At 30.1% G+C, this 21,842-nt stretch overlaps 3 protein-coding genes across 4 annotated transcripts in view; 2 read left to right on the forward strand and 1 right to left on the reverse strand.

Annotated features, from left to right (window-relative positions):
- Window positions 1–7,839, reverse strand: part of LOC145193638 (FACT complex subunit SPT16-like) — a 31,351-nt gene extending 23,512 nt beyond the window's left edge. Inside the window, exons 1-8 of one of the 2 annotated variants that reach the window (XM_090069318.1) lie at window positions 7,635–7,839; window positions 6,178–6,279; window positions 5,797–5,952; window positions 5,635–5,694; window positions 5,417–5,509; window positions 2,576–2,809; window positions 806–1,046; window positions 349–439 (exon numbers count right to left, since the gene is read on the reverse strand). In XM_090069318.1, the coding sequence (XP_089925444.1) occupies window positions 349–439; window positions 806–1,046; window positions 2,576–2,809; window positions 5,417–5,509; window positions 5,635–5,694; window positions 5,797–5,952; window positions 6,178–6,279; window positions 7,635–7,703 (1,046 nt within the window). In that variant the 5' untranslated portion in view covers window positions 7,704–7,839. The remainder of the gene's footprint in view (window positions 1–348; window positions 440–805; window positions 1,047–2,575; window positions 2,810–5,416; window positions 5,510–5,634; window positions 5,695–5,796; window positions 5,953–6,177; window positions 6,280–7,634) is intronic. The other variant, XM_090069319.1, reaches the window with a different exon arrangement.
- Window positions 7,840–12,184: 4,345 nt separating this feature from the next.
- LOC149881087 (uncharacterized) lies at window positions 12,185–12,871 on the forward strand. Its single transcript, XM_090069111.1, has one exon. The coding sequence runs from the start codon at window positions 12,185–12,187 to the stop codon at window positions 12,869–12,871; it is 687 nt and encodes a 228-aa protein (XP_089925237.1).
- Window positions 12,872–16,496: 3,625 nt separating this feature from the next.
- On the forward strand, window positions 16,497–17,789 carry LOC149881088 (uncharacterized). Its single transcript, XM_090067932.1, has 2 exons — window positions 16,497–16,636; window positions 17,306–17,789. The coding sequence occupies exons 1-2, from the start codon at window positions 16,497–16,499 to the stop codon at window positions 17,787–17,789; spliced, it is 624 nt and encodes a 207-aa protein (XP_089924058.1).
- Window positions 17,790–21,842: the final 4,053 nt, after the last annotated feature.

A 21,842-nucleotide genomic window follows, 5' to 3' on the forward strand; every position in this document is an offset into this window, starting at 1 on the left:
TTTTAATTTTAAGAAATTTAAACTTTAAGATATTAAATCTAGATTAAATTTTTTTTTCTTTTTAAAATACAACATACTATATAGAGATTCCTAAGAAATACAACATACTATATAGAGATTCCTAAGAAATACAACATACTATATAGAGATTCCTAAGAAATACAACATACTATATAGAGATTCCTAAGAAATACAACATACTATATAGAGATTCCTAAGAAATACAACATACTATATAGAGATTCCTAAGAAATACAACATACTATATAGAGATTCCTAAGAAATACATGCAATTTTTAAAAATAATTTTCTTAAAGCTATAAGAAACAAACATGTATGAAAGCTTACCCAATATTTTTCACAAAATTATCTTTGAGTTCAGGTTTTGTACTCTCAATATGTTTTTGTGTTTGCAAATATACACTGTCAAGCTTGGTTCCTAAAAACAAAAAAATAAAAGATTATTTAAATCATTTCAAAAGCATTTAAAATATTTTTAAATTGTTATAACTTAATTGAAAATTAAGTTATAATAAAATATTATCAAAGCTTAATTGTAAAATCTTTTTTAACTATTGTAACTTAATTATAAAACATTTCTTAACTATTATAAATTATTTATAAAACATTAATTATCATAACTATAAATTGTTTCATAAATATTTTAATTACATTAACTGTTTTCAAGTTTTAATATAACAAATTAACTTGAACTTAAAAAATTTACATAACCAGTTTTTTAAGTACTAAAAATTTTAGTCAACAATTAAACTTAAACATTAGTAGATATAAACTTTGTAGTTACCTGGTCTAAGTTTGTCAAATATGTAATCAAGTACCGAAAGCAGGTAGTTGTATAGCTGCTGCTGTTCTTCTGTAGGTTCAACCATTAATGTACGTACAATGTTGGAGCAATAGAATTTGTAACGCACACCAAGAGAACATGTTATCACTCCAAAATTTAGCTTTTCATCAGAGCTTACTGCGCTAAACTTCAAATTAAAGTTACCACCACTTTGAATGATTGGAGAATAGCACATTTCTACCTGCAAAATTTATATTTTTTTATTATGAAATATTATTTTTAAATATGTCTGATGGTTATAACTTATGCTTTCCATCATGTCCAACTAGTTAAGGAAAAATAATTTCAGCTCTGCCTATTATACAAAAAATTTTACAAGCTAATACATTTGTAAATAGACTGAATGATTTGAAATATTACCAGTAATCATGTAAAAATATTATTTAGAAGTTTTTTAAAAATATACCACACTAATCAATTATTTTTATTGACTTTTTTAATCAATCAACCAGCCACCTTGTTAATCTATTTTTTTTTATTAACAAACCTATTTAGTTTACATATTTATACATCCTAAATGTCTTTAAAAAAATCAGTACAATAGAAAGAGTTAGCAGTGTAAGGCAAAGGCACACAAGCACATTCAGTATCTATGTAAATACTTTTAATCTACAAACAAATAGTTAATAATTAACATAGGATATATAAATTTGTGAAAATAGGAAGTTTTTATATTAAATTAAGATTAAGAAGGTGGTTGTATTAATCTTTTTTAATTTTTTAATAATGCAATTATAAATTGAAAAAAAAAAAATATGTAACAAATTTGTAAAGCAATTAGTACCACCTTTAGTGGCACTAATTGCTTTACATATTTGCATAATAAATTTTCCTATTTTTGAAAGTCTATTTTAAAGCACTCACTTTTTAAGATTTTGCCACATATAATTTTCGTTTTTAGGCATTAGTTTTTGACATTTCTGTCTAAATCATCCCATAAAAGTTCATTAAAGGAAAGATAAGATGATTAGGGAGGCCAAATCATTCTTTTAATTATTTATCATTTTCTAATTTAAATGATTCCTAATATGTTTTGAGGAATGAATTGGGCCATTTTTTTTTGTTTTGAAAAATAAATGCTTCTGCAATTATTTGACTTCCTAAAGAAATGATATGATTTTTTTAAATGTTTAACAAAACTTCCATTGACATCATCCTGTTTATTTTAACAATATCACCAGGATTATTTCCACCAAAAAAAACCCACATGACACCACCTCAATAATATTTTACAGTAGACACCACACACTGTTTCTTTAACAATCCAAATTTTTGAAATAGAAATTTCATCTTTTTTCAATTTGTACCATTGAACATTTTTCTTCCCCCAATGTTAATACTGCCAATCATATTTCTATTAATAACTTGCCTTTTCTTGCCCTTTAAACAGTATATTAAGGTAAAGAAACTGTAAACACCTACTTGAGATAACATGAAAGCATATATTGCTAAATTTACAATTATTTTGGCATTTTTTAAAAAATCATTTATTCATGTTTATATCACCAGAATTTATTTACCAGTATTACAAAAATAATAATAAAATAAATGTAAAATTTAAGCATTTAAAATTTTTTTTTTTTTTTTTTTGTTATTCAAACGATTATGAATGGTAGCCTATTTTCCAAATATCCAGCACAAGAAAATATGAAAAGGTTCATCTTAAAGAATTTTCAGGTTTTAGATAGAAGTTAAAACAAAAAAGATTACCTGATCACCATCCATACCAGCTCCTAAAAACTTTTTTCCATCTAATGCTTGCTCTATTAGATCAGCGAGCTTAGAATGTTTTACAACTTTTTCTTCATCAACAATTTTGACAACTTGTTGCTTGAAAAACTTATCAAACAAGGTTGATGTCACATAGGAAGCTTTCTTTATTAAATTTACTTCAAATTCATCTTTAGGAGCCATCATGTAAGCAAACTGAGATGATAAATCAACCTATGCAAAAATAAACTCTTCATTAAAAAAAAAAAAATGTAAATGAAGAAATTACAAATACAACATTCAGTTGAATATTAAAGTTCATTGAAAATCTTTAGAATATTCTTAATAAAGTTAAGAAAAGATTTAAGTGTAAAATTATAGCGATACTAAAAAGTAATTGAAATTGAGGTTTTTATTACTTGAAAAAGTTCTAATTAAAAAATAATTAAAATTTGTAAAGATGTGTATATAGCTGAACAACTTAACAATTTGTTAAAAGTTAGCAGCAAAGATTTCTTTGGGTCAAAAGTCTAGGTTTATTCAGAGAGAACCTACATAAGGTACTGCTTCTATTTCTCATATTTTGTGAGGGATGAATTTATTTCTTAAATTGGTTTGGCTTCTCTTCCAGCAACATCATTCACCAGTTTAAGGCTTTCAGCAAACCTCTTTTTACTCTTAAATATTATATTTTGTTTCTATCTTTTACTTTTTACTTTTTATTTTTAGTTACAAAAAGAAAAAATAAAGGCGAAGTTTTTTAAAGAAGTTCATGGTATTAAACAGATGTCTTTTAGCTGTTAACTACTTGTTCAGCTGTATATTTGTACAAGATTTTTGTAATCCTTAATGCTATCTGATTTGCAATTTAAGAAAGCTAAGACTAAAAAGGCTAAAGAAGCTCTTCACTAGATACTGCAAATGCTTTGACAGAGCTTTTTAAGCTGCATAGAAAATTCTCTTATTTGAGAAATAGGACATGGTGCTGCAGTAGCACTTGGATCAGATATCTAGGCCTTAGCATAAACAAGAGTGTCAAATAGGCTGAATCTTGGAGCCCCTTTTTCTCAAAGATGACTGAATCAGCCCCTTAATAAAATCTGCATGATAGGCTGAGCCCCAGAAAGATAGTCAGCTAAAGCAGATCATGATAGTCATTCCAAGTCTGTTTGGAGGATATTAGTTTGTAATTTGTTGGTAAACTTGCATCCATTCTTAAGTGAGTTTAAGTTTTCAGAACTTTTATACAAACTGTATTTTGAATTTTAAAATTGTCTTTGCACATAAAAGACCATTTCTCATGGAATTTCATAAACTGGCCAAACTCTGCAGAACTTGATGGACAACTACCTGTTTAAAGGCTTAGGTAAGGGTAATATCATTAACATGGTGCTGAAAGGTAAGATACAGGTTTGTTTTAAGTTAGATCTCAATAAAACAACAGCAAACATGTTTTTTTAAAACATGATTTCACTACACCATTCACCTACCATTTAGTATCTTAACTAAACATTGTTAGTTTTTTTTACTGGTAAAATGGATTAGTTTAGGTAAAACCAAAGCAGCATAGCTGCATGACCAATTACATCCACAATTATATTCCCCATCTTATCTACTTTCAACCTGACAACTTATACTTGTAGTTTGAATTGTTTCTCCAGGTTCTATATAGTCTGTGTACAATTAGCAAATAAGTGCTTTAGTTAAGAATATTTTCTTATAGCTGTTTTTATGTATGTGGATACTCACTTTGTAAGATTGGTTTGAACTGCAGATGTTAATGCGCTTTTTCTTGTTAGATTTCTAAATGGTTTCTTTTTCTTAATGTCCAGGGAATTTTTTGCAGCAGATGTTTCAGGTCAAATTACCTAAACATTTAACATCATGGTATTTCTTTTTACACTACTTAATACACTACTGTATTCCTACTTTTTTCTGGGTACTTTATTGATTCCACTCAAGTACTTTCTGTTTGTGCATTGATCAATAAGAGAAATAGGTACTTTTTGATAGTATTGCTTATTAATCTGTAAAAAACTAATAATAATTTTAAAATGCAAATTTTCTTTAGATCTTTTTTTAAGTTTAAGTAAAAAAAGTCAGTAACTTGAAAATTAACAGTTTTATCCCAACACTTAATCAGTAAACTTCATGTCTGCATTATGTATGACGATAACTTTTCCATATTTTCTTTTCCAAATTTAATTTAATTCATTTTCATTAATGTATGAACTTCTTTTTTTCAAATCTTTTTTTAATGGTTTGTTAAAATTATTATTAAAATGTTGCTAATAAAACATTTCTAATTTTTTTTTTTTTTTACTGTTTTCTCTATTAACATTATGTCTTCAGTCATAGGAAGCATGAAATTATTTATGAGACTAAATAAAAGGCATGAATTGAAGGATGGAGTAGAGTTCTGATACCTGTGCCAAAAATTTATACATCTTTTTCCTAGAAAATTATTTGTTGACCAGTGTGAGCTAATTAAAACATATCATTAAATAAAAATATTAATAAAAATATTAATTTTTTTCTTAAATTGTTAAAAACACACAAAATTAAAATTTATATATTATTTACTATTGCTTACATAATTTTCTGAAAATTGTCAGGGAATATTTTACATGTTGAAAGGAAAACAACTAGAACAAACAGTTTTTAGAATTGTTTTTAGACAAACTACTCAGTAGTTTACTCATTACCCACACAACATGTGTTAAAAAAGGGTTTTCAAGATTTTTTACAGAAAATAAACTTTTAATGCTGTTAAAAATACATCACAAATAAACTTCACTTTAAGTTTAACTGACAAAGTGTAAAGTGATCAAAAAATCTAACCTTTCCAAAAGCAGCAGCATCTAGAGTTTTTTTCCAACTTTCAGCAAATTCTCCTGTGAATTTATCTTTTGGGAAAACACCCACGGTTTTTCCCTGTATAAAAATATATTAGCAATTAGAACAAACTTTTCAATAATGTCCATAAAAAATTTAAAAGATAATAAAAACAGTGAGCAATTATTCAACTTGCTTTAAAAAATCATTATTTAAAGGCTTACAGCTTTACTCTTTTTGACTGCGTCAATGAGTTTTTTAAAATTTTCTGCATCATTATCAACCTGAAAAAAAACAATAACTACTAAATTGATAGTAAGTTCTTAAAATATTGTAAACAGGAATTACAAATTTTAGAATAAATAAAGAAGTAATTCATTATTTACTTTATTTCTCAAGAGAAGAGTAATTGGTGGTACACCTTCTGTTTTGGTTTGAATAGGTTTCAGGAAATCTATTTTTTTCTTGCTTGCAAGGAAGTATATGTGTGATTCACAAATCAACATAACAGTATCAGTTAGTTCATATCCTAATAGCCATTGCTAAACATGAAGATTTTTTCTACATTTATGATTTTTAATCAGATCAATGTTTTTCTTATATATCAACATGTATATATATTTGTATTAACACATTTTTTATTTATCATTAGTCTTAAATAACTGTATACATTTATTTACAAAGTCATACACTAATTCCATACCATTTTAAAAATTGAAAATTGTTCTCAGTACATGTTTTTTCCTAAAAAAGTTAATTCAATTTACTTGAAGAGCAGTAGATTTGCTGTAGATTATATCTTCATCTTGTCCAACTACAGCTACAATTGCATCAGAATTTATTGCCAAGCTTTCATCATTTGTGAATTTCTAAAGATAATTTTAATTCAGCCAATAGCTAAATATAGTCCACTAAAATAAATATTTAATAAATATACATGTATACATACATACATACATACATACATACATACATACATACATACATACATACATACATACATACATACATACATACATACATACATACATACATGTATACATACATACAAAATAAAAAGTAAACAAACAAACAACCAAAATTTACTGATAGGTTTACAGATACTTGATATTTAGAAATTCTAATACTGTTATTTAAGTCTATGCTACAAATATAAGGTTTTCTTGAAACATACATGGGGCTTTGTATAGGAACTCAAAACTTACTATAAGATTGATATGTAAATTTATTTTAATAAACTCAAATCAATTCAGGAAAGGTACTCCCTTTTGACAAATGGTTTAAGAATATGCAAACTTGATAAAAGTGAACTAGTAATAATTCAGAGGCATCTTATTAATTGAACAATGAGCTTGGATCTTAAACTAGTGAGGTGGTCTCAGTAATCTACAAACTCTTAGGTTTCTCCTAAAGAGTTGTAAAAGAGTTGTAGGAGAATGTCTTTGCCCTACTTTCTGTTAACTTTTTTATTTTGTAAAAATGTCTTCAAAAAATAAAAATGAGATTATTCACAGATAAATAGTGAATTTCTTTACTAATTTATAGTTATTTTCAAAAATGAATTTTTGCAGGAAAGTGATTTCAAAAACAGATGAAAAACTTATTCTAAAATATACAGGTGTACAATAATTTAAAACTTTATGTATTAAAAACTTAATAACTCCTTAGTATTTTAACTTTCACAAGTTAGTCTTTAGGTTTAACAAAAGTTTTCTTTATCTTAAATTGCTTATGTAGTAATAAGTTAAATCCATCACTTGGTATTCTCTACAAATGTATTATTAGAAATTTAAAATCACATTCTATTCTTAATTCAACCTAAAATTTAGTATCTTGTTCAATCTCTTGTCATAAAATTTTATTTGGGTTGATTCAATTGCTGAATTAAACTGTTCCTTAAATCTCTTGTCATAAAATTTTATTTGGGTTGATTCAATTGCTGAATTAAACTGTTCCTTAAATCTCTTGTCATAAAATTTTATTTGGGTTGATTCAATTGCTGAATTAAACTGTTCTTTTCTTTTATGTTCTGATTTGCAATTCTTGTGATAATTTAGCACTTAATATGTTTTTATCAACATTTTGCAATAAAAAAAATTCCTTTGATAAAATATAGTTAACTATGTAGGTAAAACTAATAGCTAAACTGGTTTCATATAGTTCTACTTTGCTAAAAAATCTTGTAACCATAAAGAGCATAACATAAGAAGGCTGGTTAGCTAACCTTCCAATACTGGAAAACATTCTGAATCCGTCTGCAAAATATATCTTTATCAACTAAAACTTTTGCCATTTGATTAAGTTTAAAGTTAGAGATAGATGTTTGTCTAGGGACACATGTAAGCTTTGGCGGGAATGGTTATCACATGAATTTAATTCTCGAATTCACTTTTTTAAATCTGAAGCGAAGGCATAATTTAAAAAAACCCTCCTCCTTGCTTTCTATTTTAAAAAAATTTAAAGAAAATCCCGTTCCCCAAAAATAAGCTTCCTATTAGCAAGTTTCATACGACGCACAGTGACTCAGAACGATCAAAAAACGGTAAAAATTAAATAAAATTTGACATAAATTGTAAATCAATAATGTTATATATCAAAATAATAATTTTTGGGTCAAAGATTTCAAATTTATTAATAAATTTTTTTTTATGCGTAGCTTCGACGCGTATAACGCGCGCTTATGCGCGTATACGCGCGTTTAAGGTGACTATACGCGTACAAAAATTTTTTTTTCCAATTTTTAGAATCTTCAAGACAAACACATTATCTTGATATATTACTCTACTTGATATTTTTATAAAAATGGTTTTTAAAGGAGGTTGATACATAGAGAAAAAAAAACTGTATTTATTACATTCATTTTATTATTTACATTACAATTAATTTAATAACTTCATCTGGTAACGGTTTTCCTCGATAGCTCTTATGTTTTCTAAAAGATATGCTTGATACTTTTGGATCTGATCTTACTAGAAGGTAGTGCATCTGATTCATCATTGTGTTTAACCTTGAAATTTTTGCCGTGTGCTTAAGTCTAGAATTTCTTATCTGTTTATTTAAACTCTCCAGTGCATCTTCCGAATATACCCCGACTGGCAAAGGTAATTTATGTGATATGGAAGAACTATGAAGCAGCAGTTTATGTACAGTGGGAGGCATAACATACCAGTTGTACAAACTCACTATACGTTTAGCTGTTTCAGTGCAGTATAAATCTAATTCATTGATGTTAATAGAATATGCACAAGATATGGTTATGAGAATATTATGCAATCTTTCAATTATATCACAATCAACTTTAGTAATTTCAGAAAGAGCTTTACTATTTTTAAATGCTCTTCTGGCAGTATTGCCGTCATTGGTATTTCCAGACCCAGTTTTAGGCATGTCAACATATAAGCTTAACCGTTCTCTGAAGAGTACCTGAATCTGTTTTTTTTTTAAGTCTACAGATAATTTTTCCTCAATTGTTTTTGGCTTATACTTTTTAATTTCAATTTTATAACTCAAATGAAGAATAAATTCCAAGCATTTTATCCAGCAATGCAAAGCTGAAATTCCAAGCCCCAAGGCTGATTCATTCTCAGTTTTTGCTTTTAATAAACCAATATTGTTCATTTTGTTGGGTTTAGCATTGCAAACATTGCAGGATTGAGTGGATTTTGTCTCTGTAAGTGCATTAACTACTTTATTATCAAACATTGTAAGATCAACTCTATAGCTGATATTAAAGGTCACCTTTCTTCCTGCAATATCAAAAACTTTGCAAAACGTCTTTAAGGTATTTATTTGATTTTTTAGATCTGATTCTTCTTCTCTGGATAAAATTGGACTCTCTTTTTTATATTGTAGATGAAGAGGTCTACAAAAGTGACAACTTGAAGGATTTGCATTTTTCCAAATTTCGCCATCTTTTACTTTGAGCAATAAAGGCACAAAAGCTGTACTAAAAAGATTTTCTTCACTCTTAAGTTCTATACTTGTGATGCTTGTCTCAAAGTATTTCTGTTTATAAACACTTTGGCTTGATGCTCCATCAAAACCAATCTTTCCATATAAAACTCCAAATATTTCGTTACCTTGACCACAATTAGGCATATCAATCATTTCAGTTATTCTACTCACAGTGTGATCTAACATGCTTTGAAGAGTACACTTTGCAGAAATTTCAGAAAAATGTATATTCTCAGGATAACATTTCAATTTTTCCACCAAAATATCGTGCAAGGTAGGATAAATATGTACATTGTGAACAAGAGCTGAGTTTCTGATCATTTGATATTGTTTATCGCTGAGATCAGTGTTCATTTTTAATGCAAGAGCTTCCTCTACACTCATAATGATGGGAAAGGTTTTATCCAAAGTTTTATCAACTTTTTCTATCTCTAAAACATCAGACATATTGTTTTTTAAAAAAGAAGCTTTTTTTTTTTTCTCCAGCAGCATTTGCACTTTTTGCAGAAGCTAAAAATAGAGCTTCATGATGTTTAGTGGCTAGTTCTTTTAATTTTTTTTTCTTTTGCTTTGCTCTCCAAGAACACTCAATTGCTTATGGGGCCTTCCAGAACCAAAATGACTATTTTTATTGTTCATAAGATTTCTTTGAAGCCAACGATTTTCTTTTTGTATAAATGTATCATAGTTTACTTTATTTAAGTTTTCTTTGCGAACTTCTTCAGTATTTTTTATTTCATTAAGTAAATCCTTCCATAATCTTAATTTATCCACTCCTAGTTCACGCATCATCTTTGGGATAAGATCTAATCTTTTCATTGTTATTGTTTTTAAGAACCATCAATATAATAAAACTAATAAATCAGAAACATTTTAAATTACATTATGTATTTTTTTACTTTACACTGTTTAAAATTTTATTTTGTAATGGCTTTAACAATTGTCACATTGTTACATCCTGTAATAACACTATATTACTAAGTTAACTTTATATTACAGGAAATACTAAAGTTGTTCAGTTAAGCTTTTTCAAACATGTTGTACTTATCAAATAAATACTTTTAAAAATGGCGGAAAACGAGGTTTTTAAGTGTTTATCAACATTTTTATTTCTTTAATAACTTCCAATACCGCAGGAGACCGCAGTAATCCCTTTATAATTTTAAAGTAGAAATGTTAATTAACTAGAAAAAATGTATATATTTTTGGAACTCGGTGGAACATTTTTTTAGCTGATATATAAACAGAAAAAATACAATTTCTTGCAACCTTTTTTTTAGAAAAGTCTTTAAATTTAAACAAAAAAATCAGACTTTTTTTTTCTTTTGAGTAAATTTGAAATATATAGAGCCAAAAGATTATCTTTAAAAAATATATACACTTTTATTTAAATTAAAAATACTCTATTTTAGTTAAATAAAAATCTCACATTTTTCAGATTTCTTTGAAAATAATATCAAATTTTTTTACTTCTTTTAACTATAAAATACAAAACAAAAGTTTTATGAAACAATTATTTATACTTTTGAAATAAAAAATTATTGCAATTTAATATTATTTAAAAAAGGGCACTTAATTTATAGAAAAGTTGTGAGGGGTTTATTACCATTTTTTTGCTGTTTTGAGTCACTGTGCGACGCGGTTTAAGTAAGCGAATATTGCCTGTAGGGACAAAATTCTAGCCAATCAGATAATGTTTCTAGATTAAGCGATATTCAGTTTTTTTTCTCGATTAAACTACTAAAAATAGCGTAGTACTTGATACAATCGAGTCAAAAATATATGTAAAAATCAAAACAAACATTTTTTTTAATATGCTAATAAAATAAGTTAGCGATATGTAACTACTATTTATTTTAATAAAAAGATATTAAACATTATTAGATATCAAACTATATTGATTGTATCACTTAAAAGAAATGGTTAACTGGTTTTGTGGCGCAGCATTATGTTTTAACAACTTTAGAACCAAAACTACTAACGGAGAACGTATAAAGTTTTACAGGCTTCCCAAAGATGTTTCTATTCAGAAAGAATATATCCGAGTTTTAAATACAAAGGGAATGAATTTCAGAAATGGGCATATTTGTTGTGAACATTTTTCATCTGGAATAAGAGAGTTATGCACTGATATTCCAGACATAGCTGCACCACCAAGCCAAATTGCTATAATGGAACGAAAATACGCAAATGCTCTGGCTAAAATAACTAAATCAAGAAAAACGACTGAAGCTGATAAAAAACATTTGAAAGGGTTAAAACGTAAGCTTAGTATGATGATATCCTTGTCTAAACCTTGTCCTATTCGTAAAAAACCAACAAACCGACCTTCTTATGTTACAAAATCTCCTTTATCATTACTTAAACCAACAAAACAACAGTTACTTTCTAAATTACAAAAAGAAGAAGATGCTAACAAAATTCTTCTAGAAAAAATAAACAATGCAAACAATTATATAAAACAGCTTAAAAAAGAAAAAAAAATAAACAAAGTAAAGAACGATATGTTACATAAAAAATATTTAATTTTATCTGTAAGAAATCAAATTTCAAAAAAAGAACTAGACAAATTTGAAAAAGGAATGTTTAAATATTCCAAACTTAAAGACAAAGCAGTTTAAATATTTATGTGGTTTAACTGTCCTGCAATTATTGTGGACAGTTAAACAACTCCTTTATAATTGTGTAGCACCATACTGCCACTTAATTGAATATCCGGATTGCAAAGGTACAGGAACCAGATTCCTTGAAAAGAAAACCGAATTGTTTTCAGTTTTAACATTGTGCAGACATGCACTTCATCTTGGTGTTATTGGATTTATGGCTGGCGTTTCTAAAAGCACCATGTATCGTGTTTTCACTGGATGGGTTGTATTTCTAGACACAATATTTTCAGAGATAAATTTAAAAGTCGAAAGCACTTATATTTCCCTGATGATGCCTTCTGTTTTTAAAAAAACTGGCCATGGTGAAACCGATATTGTTGTGGATGCTACAGAATTTAAGTTTCAACAACCAACCAATTATGACCTTAATACTTTAATGTTTTCAAGTTATAAAAACTGTACAACAGGGAAAGCTCTAATTGGAATCTCTCCACATGGGTCAGGATTGCTTTTTGGAAACATATACCCTGGTTCGATCACAGATAATGAATTAACAGAACAATCTCATATTTTAGAACTAGTTGAGAAAGAACACGAAGTTATGGCAGATAGAGGGTTTTCAATTCAAGATTTATGCGCTTCAAAAGGAATATATCTGAATCGACCATCTCAAAAATCAAGCCATCAGTTCCCACAAGCTGATGTAGCTGGTAATTTTGATATAGCTTCTACCTGTATTCATGTAGAGAGATTCATAGGATGCGTACGTGATTGGTCAATTCTTAATGCGGTGTGGCCGGTACAAAGAATGGACTTACTTTCTTCAACATGGAAAATGTTATGTCATGTTGTAAACCTTACAATGCGCCCCATCGGGCCAATGGCAGAATCTTGTAAATAATAATATTTTGTGAATATATATAACCATATAAAAACATATTTTATTGTTTTAAACATTTATATCAATTTTAATGGAAAAGTTGATGTTTTTACAAGTTCTTTAATATACGATCTAAGTGGTTTTAGTTCTTTAAAATCAGGAATTTTCCCCACAACATTATTTCCAAGAGTAGTGAGCAAAGAATGTTCATGATGTTGCCAATTTTTTATTGGATTTGAATGCAGAATGCTATCTGATATTTCCTTGATAACTGACATCAGTAAATTATTTAGTTGAATAATAAAGAAATTTGAGTTTGAAGTTTCAGGATGATAAGATTGTAAAATGCAGTATTTAGATTTTGTACATAGTAGTGCAAGCTGAGCCTGCACGTAATACTGAGGTTGGTTTTTTAAATGGGTCAATGGACTGTCGCTGTTTTTTGCTCGTGTTTTAATTTCCAGAATAATTTGATGTGACACAAGGCTATCTGGACTTGCCCCATAATTTAAATCATCTGGGTGATAGAAAAATCCACACATTTCAGGAGAACATTTTGATATCTTTGCAAAGTGCTGAAGTGCAATAAATTCATATTTATGACCACGCTCAAAATTTTTTATGTTTTGTGTGTTATAAATATCATTTTCATTTAATCCTTCCTTAACTATCTTCCAATAATTTGTAAATTTTTCCTGTCCATTTTCCTGTCCAAGCAATGCTGGTAATCGACTCCCCATTATTTTCCCTTTTCTTGTGTCCATCCACTCCTGGGTGTTTTGTTTGACATTAGTATGATTTGTGTATTGTCCTTGTGATGGTATCAGATTTGTCAAATCAATGCTAATAACAGGATCCTCATTTAAAAGTTGTTTATTAATTTTTTCTAAAACAATAACTTGTTCAGGCGAAGCTATGATTACCTCGATGTTTACTTTATTTTGATTTAGTATTTGCAATATTGTTGGTATTTCACTATAATTATCTTGACATTTTTGTGGGTTTACTGCTTGTTTATTTAAAGTATGACTTTTTGCATTTATAGAACTTAACTTATTGAATTGGGATTTAAAACTTTCAGGGTCATATCTAAATCTTAAGTGCCCCATTAGTGAAGATTCATATCCAAGATCTATTGAACAAAGAGTATCATATACGTGTCTTTCAAAATTGGGTTCCTTTTTTAGCCCTTCCTTAATTTTTTGCTTCATTTTTAAAACATTTCTTTTAAAAGATGAACTTTCTGGATCTGCTGGAGTAATTTTTAAGTTTTCAATTGTGCTTTTGTTTCTTGCTGATTTTACTTTAATATGAGATAGTGGGACCATTGGAATAGAACCTTTTTTTGATCTTTTATGCCATTTCTGTATCACTTGTGTGCACGTTAATTCTAAAATTTTTGTCTTTGTATCCTCATAATGCTTTAAGTAAAGTAGGATAGCTAAAACATGACAACAAAGCCCACTAAGACCAACGGGGCATTCACAATAACCTTTACGAGGTGTCCCTCCTACAAAAAGTAGATAAGCAGGGCATGCATCATGGCTATAAGATTTTCTTATGAAAGCTCTTACATATACTATATTGTTATCTGAATGTATTTTAACTGATATAATTTTTCTGCTAGTTAACATTTGGTATGCTTTTTGCTGTTGTCCAAATGTACCCTCTCTTTTATTGAGTATGTATTCTTTAAAAAGTTCAGAGTTTACACAAGGGTAGAGGTTTTCACTTCCAGTCCAATTTTGAGACATGTGTGGTATCTCGTCTACATGTAAGCTTGTTTTGAATAAGTAGTTTTTTTTTGCTTTTAGATAAAGTTTCTTAACTAGTTTTGGATATGGTAAGAACTTCAAAATTCTGCCTTGCAACTCTTTAACAGAGCCTGTGACACCCAGTCCGTGGTTAACAAGCCATTCAACACAAATCTTTCTTGATGCAGTTGAAATGTTAACTACATTAATATTTAATTCCATTTATAACAGTAATAGTAAATTAGTTTATATTTATATTAGCTATATTTTGCTTCACTTTAAACTGCTATAAATGTAAACAAACGCAATAAAATTTTTAGCCCCTACAGCTCAATTATTAGTACCCAGACCTTCCCGTATGAAACTTGCTAATGAATATGTACACATAAATTTTTTTATTAATGACGTTCCTAATAACAACTAACAATTTTTTCTTTGTTACTGACTTTAAAAAAGAAGTTCTTTTTTCATAAGCCTATCAAGAAACTATGTTTGTGGTCTGGAAAGAAAAGAAATTTTTTTACTCATTTAAAGCAAATATTACAAGAGTAGGATCATGGCCTACTTTATACACGGCCGGATATGTTGCATAAATAGGCCGAAAATTAGAAGGCCAGTTTTTCAGTATTTTAAGTTTTTGTTTTAAAATGTAAAATAGTTTTAAAAGTAATGCTTAACGTTTCCTAAGTTTAAAGTTTATTAAGTATTCCTTATTAAAAATTTTTTAGGTTAATTCATCTGTGTTAAATATTTTATTAGAAATTAAATTATCAAATATTAAGTAAAAACTATATTTTACAGTTCATTTCAAATATATAATTTTTAACATTTAAAATATAACAGATGCATTTATAAAATAGCATTTGGAGTTGAGATATTAACGATATTGAATTTATAAACAAATTTGTAGTTAAAACAATTTATTTGTATAAACAATTTATATATATATATATATATATATATATATATATATATATATATATATATATATATATATATATATATATATATATATATATATATATATATATAGTTTATACAAATTTGCAATGTTATTACTAGTGCATTAGAAGTCTGAGTTGTGAGACAATATCTTTCAGTGGAACTGTACTGTAAATTTTGCCACTCTTGAACCCAGTGAGCAAGTGCACGATATATAGTCAAAAGGCGGTTCTGGCGCATTGACCCTTCCCATACTTAAGGATGCATAAAAAATGGTGAACACTTCATATCATGACAAAACCAATACTTAAGAGTCGTCTTTAAAAATCAAGAAGAAGTATAGAAATAACATGATTATTTTTATACCAGTTCTTCAAGATGCCTGTTCTTCTTTATTGCCTTGTTTTGTAATTTCCGATAGCCAAGGTGTGAATTCCGTCTTCTAAGATGAATCTTTTGTCGTCGTTAGCGCTGAGTGCTACTTTGTTGATTTCTTCGGTGTAGACATCGTGATGACGTGATCGGAAGACGTTCATGGTGGTGAGTTTTTCTTGTTTAGTCATTAAGCAGTCGTAGTAGTCTTGATGAGTGATGTGATTTTTAACAATGCACTTCTTAACACCTTTGCATTTTTTATGTTCTTGATCATCTATTTCTTCAGGGATGTAGTAAGAGTAGAGTTTGGGTCGAAGACCAACAAACTGCGTGATTTGCTTTCCACCGGTTTCATCTTTAAACTTGCCAATGATCTTTTTATTTTCGCCTACTTTGAATCCAACGTTTTGAATGGCAGGATGGTCATTAGGAAAGTCGCTCGTGTCAAATTTTTCAAGTACATCTGCGGCAATGTCTTCGTAAAAATCATCTGTTTTGATTTCGTAAATGAGCGAGTCAGTGTCGGTCATGAGTAGTTTTGCACGATCGTCGTATTTAGGCTTGATGTAGTCGTAATGATGCTCAAACATGAGTGTTTTGCTGATGTCGAGGATGCTCATTCCCAAGTAAACGGGTTTGTCGTAAAAGCATTGTGTTTTCTTCATATGAATTGCGATGAGTTTTTCATCAAAAATGGTGTACCGATTATATCGAGGTTTTTTGGATAATTTTAAGGCTTCTTTTCTTGTGGTGACCAGTTTAATATCGACATGCTTTAGAATATTCTCCATGGTTTTTCCAAACACGGAGTTGTTCATGAGTTTAAAGAATTCTTTTTCAAAGTCGTTTTTAGCGACTTTTCTTTTATTGGTGTTGAGGTCAATGTATGTTTTCATGAAGGGTTCTTCTTCAAAGGTGATTCCTCGATGAATTTTGGTGATGACTAAACCCAATCGTTCATAGAGTTTTAGGTTTTCGTGATGAACGACGTATTTTTCTTTGTTGTTTAAATTTGGAACTAGCTTATCCACTTTTCCAATGGTTAGTCTTTCAGGAGCCAAAGGACAGTCGTTGTGTAAATCGTGAAGCTCTTCAGGATAATCTAAATCGACTTCAAGGATGCATGGCATGCTACGCCAATTTTCCTCTTCAGTCATCCATTTGAATGCTCTAACGGGAAGAGGTTTGCACATGGCCCAACCATAAAGATTATTAGCGTCTAAGTACTGAATGAATTTGGATGGTTGTGAAGGATCATAGTTTTTCATGTATTTGTTATTAGCGTTTCCAAGTCGGTTTGAGATCATGCATATTCCGCCGCGTATTCCTTTTTGGATCATGTTGAGCATATCGATATCGCTGTTCCCGTATCAAACAACTTTAGTTGGAGGTTAAGCGCAAGATCTGCTAGTGAAAGGCCTAGGTATGTCATTGTTGGATTCCAAACCAATAAATCTGGAAGTCAAGAATTAAATCCTTCAGTCTTTGATCACTGCGATTTGAAAAACATATATGTCACCTTAAACAGTGAAAGGTATCCCGCTGTTGATTACAATTTAGACTTTAATAACAACAAATACTCAAGAGCTTATAGAGACGCCTCTAAGTTTGACAATAGACTTTATGGGGTAAACGAAATTATATCTCAGCCTAATTTGTCTGCCTTAAATTATAGATTCATTTGTCCTCTTTTTGTTTTTGATGTAAGCAAGCAGGCTGAGAGGTTAAAAACTTCAGTGATAGATGTGCAAATAAAAGCTACATTCAATGCAAACGTTCCTGCAAACACTCAAGCCTTTGCTGTCCTCATTTCTGATAAATTGCTTAGGCTTAAATCAGATGGAAGCAGAATGAATATTGTTTATTAGGTGTCATTCAAAATAATATTTTTTTAATAAAAAATGAGATATACGAAAAAGGATTTGAAAAAATTACTGAAAGAAAACGGAATTTCTAAAACGTCTGACAATAAAATGTCGCTCATGATGCTTGCGGTTGAAAACAACTTGATTGATAAAAACGAATGGATTAAAGACGTGAAGGAAGAGCGACCAGTGGGTAGACCGAGAAAGGATTAAATCTGTTAAAAGAAGAATAAAATGATACAGTTTTTCCCGTTTTTTCTAGAATGCAGTATAAAAGAGACTGACGCAAATAAAAAAAGACATCTTGAGCTTCTTGCTTTTGGAAAAACAGGTGTGTTTCGCAAATCTGTTTACGTCACTGAAAACGGAAATTTTAATATTCCAAAAGAGTACAGTGAGGAAGAGAGAGACAAGCTTTACCGACTTGTATGGAGTGGCGAGACGGAATATTCACGAATGGAAAAGAAAATCAAAGAGCATCTCAGTACTTGGAAAGGCTTGTCTAAAGAAGAAAAGCTAAGAATGATTGACAAGTATGCGCTTGGTTTGGATTGCGATTTCGAGGAGAAAAAAAAGATTTCTGGAAATCTAAAAAGCGCAATTTTAAATCATTCACTCGCTTCCAAAGACATTGTGTATGAAAACTTTAGAATACTTTGTATCCATGAAAATTCTTCAGATGTTAGAAATGAAAAAATCGAATTTGATTTAAATAAAATCTTGATATAATAAAAGATGACTTACACAAGAAAGTTTTTGAAAAAATTACTGAAAGAAAATGGTGTTTCCAAAACGTCTGACAATAAAATGTCACTTATGATGCTTGCGGTTGAAAACAACTTGATTGATAAAGATGCATTTTTGGAAAACTCGAAAGAGGTTAGACCTGTTGGAAGACCTAGAAAAAATGAGAAAAAAGAAAAGAAACCTCTTGATCCTAAATATGCGAGACTTGGTTTAATTAGAAATAATCCTTTAGGTTTGAGAATAACTCATGTTGATACTGGTGAGGTGGTAGAATACAAGTCTGCTTATGAATCGAACAAAAAGACAGGGCATGGCTGGCAGTACTTTGAAAGTCGAAATGGAAAAGTAGTGGATGGATACAAGTATGAGATTTTTAACGCGAGAAGTTTTTAAATTCTTTTATATATTGAATTTAAAATCTTGTAAATGATATAAATAAAAAATCTTGTGTTATTAAAATGGAAAACAAAACGGTGAAAGAATTAAAAGAAATTGCTAAAAAGCAAAAGATAAAAGGGTATTATAAAATGAGAAAGGAGGATCTTATAAGATCTTTGCATCCTCCTAGAGCTGTCTCTGCTCCTACTCGTATACGAACGACTGAGGCAAGACCGTTGTCTGTTAATGAAAGCGTGGTTAGGTTTGTTCGACCAGCTGTAAAAGTTTCTATAAAACCACCTGTAAAAGTTTCTATAAAACCGACAAAAGTAAGGCTTGTTGTTGGTTCTGAAAGACCTGTACCTGCTCCTCGTCCTGCGGTTCAAAGACCTGTTCCAGCTCCTCGTCCTGCGGTTCAAAGACCTGTTCCAGCTCCTCGTCCTGCGGTTCAAAGACCTGTTCCAGCTCCAAGACAAAGGTCTAGCGACTTGATTTCATTCGAACCTTCTGCTCTCTTGCAAAATAGGATGACAGGTGATGAACCCTCTATTCTTAACACACCAGTTATCGATTCAACAAACGTCATTACACCTAGACCGGTTCCTGCACCAAGACCTTTATTTTCAAGACTGAAAGCAGTTGCAAAAAGTGTGACGTCCTATGTTGCAAATAAGTTTAATGATATTAAAGAATGGATAGATCCTTACGTTCCTGAAGTAGTTAAGAATAAGGTAAACGAATCAGTGGATCAAATCAATGAAAAGGTAAAATCTATCAAATCACTTGTATTAAGAACAGTGTATAAACAGCCAGTGTCAAAACCTTTTACAGTAAAGTTTAATATGACTGAACATTCTGCAGAGCGTACTGCTAGACTATTTTTTTACACACCTTCTTCTCGATACCAAGACATTGTTCCTTTTTTAAACTTGGTGAGAGAGTCGGTCATTCAAACCATAGAAGGAGAAAGAAACACAAAGGTAAGAATTGTTTTAATCTGTGAAATGACTCGCGTAAGCATCTTAACAGGTGAAGAGACTACTCAGATGGCTCACTTTTCATCCAACTTGAAAATTATATTGGAGGGTACAGATGTAAGAACGGTTGTGAGTCAAATGGAAGAAAAAATCTTGGAGCGAAGCGCTAATTACAACAAGATGGGATCCAATTGCGTCTTGTCTAAGATTTTAAAAATGGATATCGGATTTATCGATTATGAACCTTTCAAGGGTTCTTCCTACATGGAGCTGTCTAAAGAGCTAAAAGACAAAAAGGCGATCATCAACATGAAAAACGATGACGATCAATGTTTCAAGTGGTGCGTCACCAGAGCGCTGAATCTTAAAAATAGAGACAATGAAAGAATTGATGATGACTTGATTCTAAAATCAGAAGAGTTGAATTGGGAAGGAATGGAGTTTCCTTTAAAGGTGACTCAAGTCAAAAAGTTTGAGAAAAATAATCCTGACATCAGCGTGAACGTCTTTCACTACGAAATGAATAAACCTCAACCTATGCAAATATCCAAATTTCATGATCGAAAGCACTGTGTTGATTTGTTGTATATTTCAAACGAAGAAAACAGCCATTATTGCCTCATTAAAAATTTCAGTCGGTTTGCTCGTTCTTCAGCATCAAAACATCAACATAAAAGATATTTTTGCAGAAGGTGCATGCACGGCTATGACCAAGAAGAAAAGCTCCAAATTCATCGAAAATACTGCTATGATAACGCGCCTATGAGAATCGATCTTCCAAAAGAAGGGTCGACCCTTGAGTTTAAAAACTACAACAATAGTATGAGAGTTCCGTACTGCGTCTATGCCGACTTTGAAAGTTTCATCAAACCTATCGATGACAACACTGAGTATAATAATAAAGAGTCATATACCAAAAAATGTCAAAAGCATGTTCCAAGCTCCATCGTCTATTATATCAAATGCTACGACGAGACCATTTACAAGGGAAAGCTTGAAACGTACACAGCAGAAAGCGATGATGACGACGTGGCTCAAAAATTTGTTACCATGCTTGAAGCTAACTTTATAAAGATTTGTGACGATAGTTATTCACGGCAAGAACAATGGAAAAATAAGAGAATAGAGACTAATGAGGATAAAAAGAATTTTGAGGCTGCCACCCAATGCCATATTTGCAAAAAAGATCTTAACGGTGATAAAGTATGGGATCACTGCCATTTGACTGGAAAGTACCGTGGTGCTGCTCATAACAAATGCAACTTGGATTATAAACTTCCAAAATTTATTCCCGTTGTCTTTCATAACTTGTCTGGCTATGACAGCCATTTGTTCATCAAGAGATTAGGTGGAAAAAAAGGAAAGATCACTTGTATACCCAACAATGAAGAAAAATATATCAGCTTCACAAAAAGCATCAAAGTGAGAGATTCTATTGATAAGAAAGGTAAACCAAAAATAGTGTATAGAGATTTACGGTTCGTTGACAGCTACAGGTTCATGTCAAGCCCTTTAAAAGATTTAACTGACAACCTTGTTAAAGATTTGTGTGAGGAGTGCTCAAAATTAGATCCAAAAACATGCAAAAAGGACTGTATGGTTAAGAAAGGTAAAAAATGCAAATGTAAAGACAATTGTGAAGATTGCGCTCATAGAAGATCTAAAAAAGGAGACATCATGTGCAAAAACTTAAATTCATTCCACAGCGGAGCAAAACGAGATTTGCTATTAAGAAAAGGTGTTTACCCTTACGAATGGGTGGACTCCATTAAAAAATTCTCTGAAACACAATTGCCACCCAAAGAAGCCTTTTACTCTAAACTAGACGATAAACACATCAGCGATGAAGACTATGCACATGCTCAAAACGTTTGGAAGGTATTTGGATGTGAAACGTTTAAAGATTACCACGAGCTGTACAACATCTCAGACGTGCTCATTTTAGCTGATGTCT

Source organism: Hydra viridissima, unplaced genomic scaffold (genome assembly GCF_058129835.1).
Source record: "Hydra viridissima isolate aposymbiotic clone 2 unplaced genomic scaffold, HvirCarnegie_v1 scaffold_12, whole genome shotgun sequence".
In the NCBI taxonomy this organism is placed as follows: Eukaryota; Metazoa; Cnidaria; class Hydrozoa; order Anthoathecata; family Hydridae; genus Hydra; species Hydra viridissima.

Excerpts from the sequence above, each read along its gene's own strand:
- LOC149881087 (XM_090069111.1), top strand. The coding sequence starts at position 12,185 with ATGGCTGGCGTTTCTAAAAGCACCATGTATCGTGTTTTCACTGGATGG.
- LOC149881088 (XM_090067932.1), top strand. The coding sequence starts at position 16,497 with ATGATGCTCAAACATGAGTGTTTTGCTGATGTCGAGGATGCTCATTCC. Across the intron at positions 16,637-17,305 it reads GGTGTACCGATTATATCGAG|TTGGAGGTTAAGCGCAAGAT; the intron begins GTTTTTTGGATA and ends AAACAACTTTAG.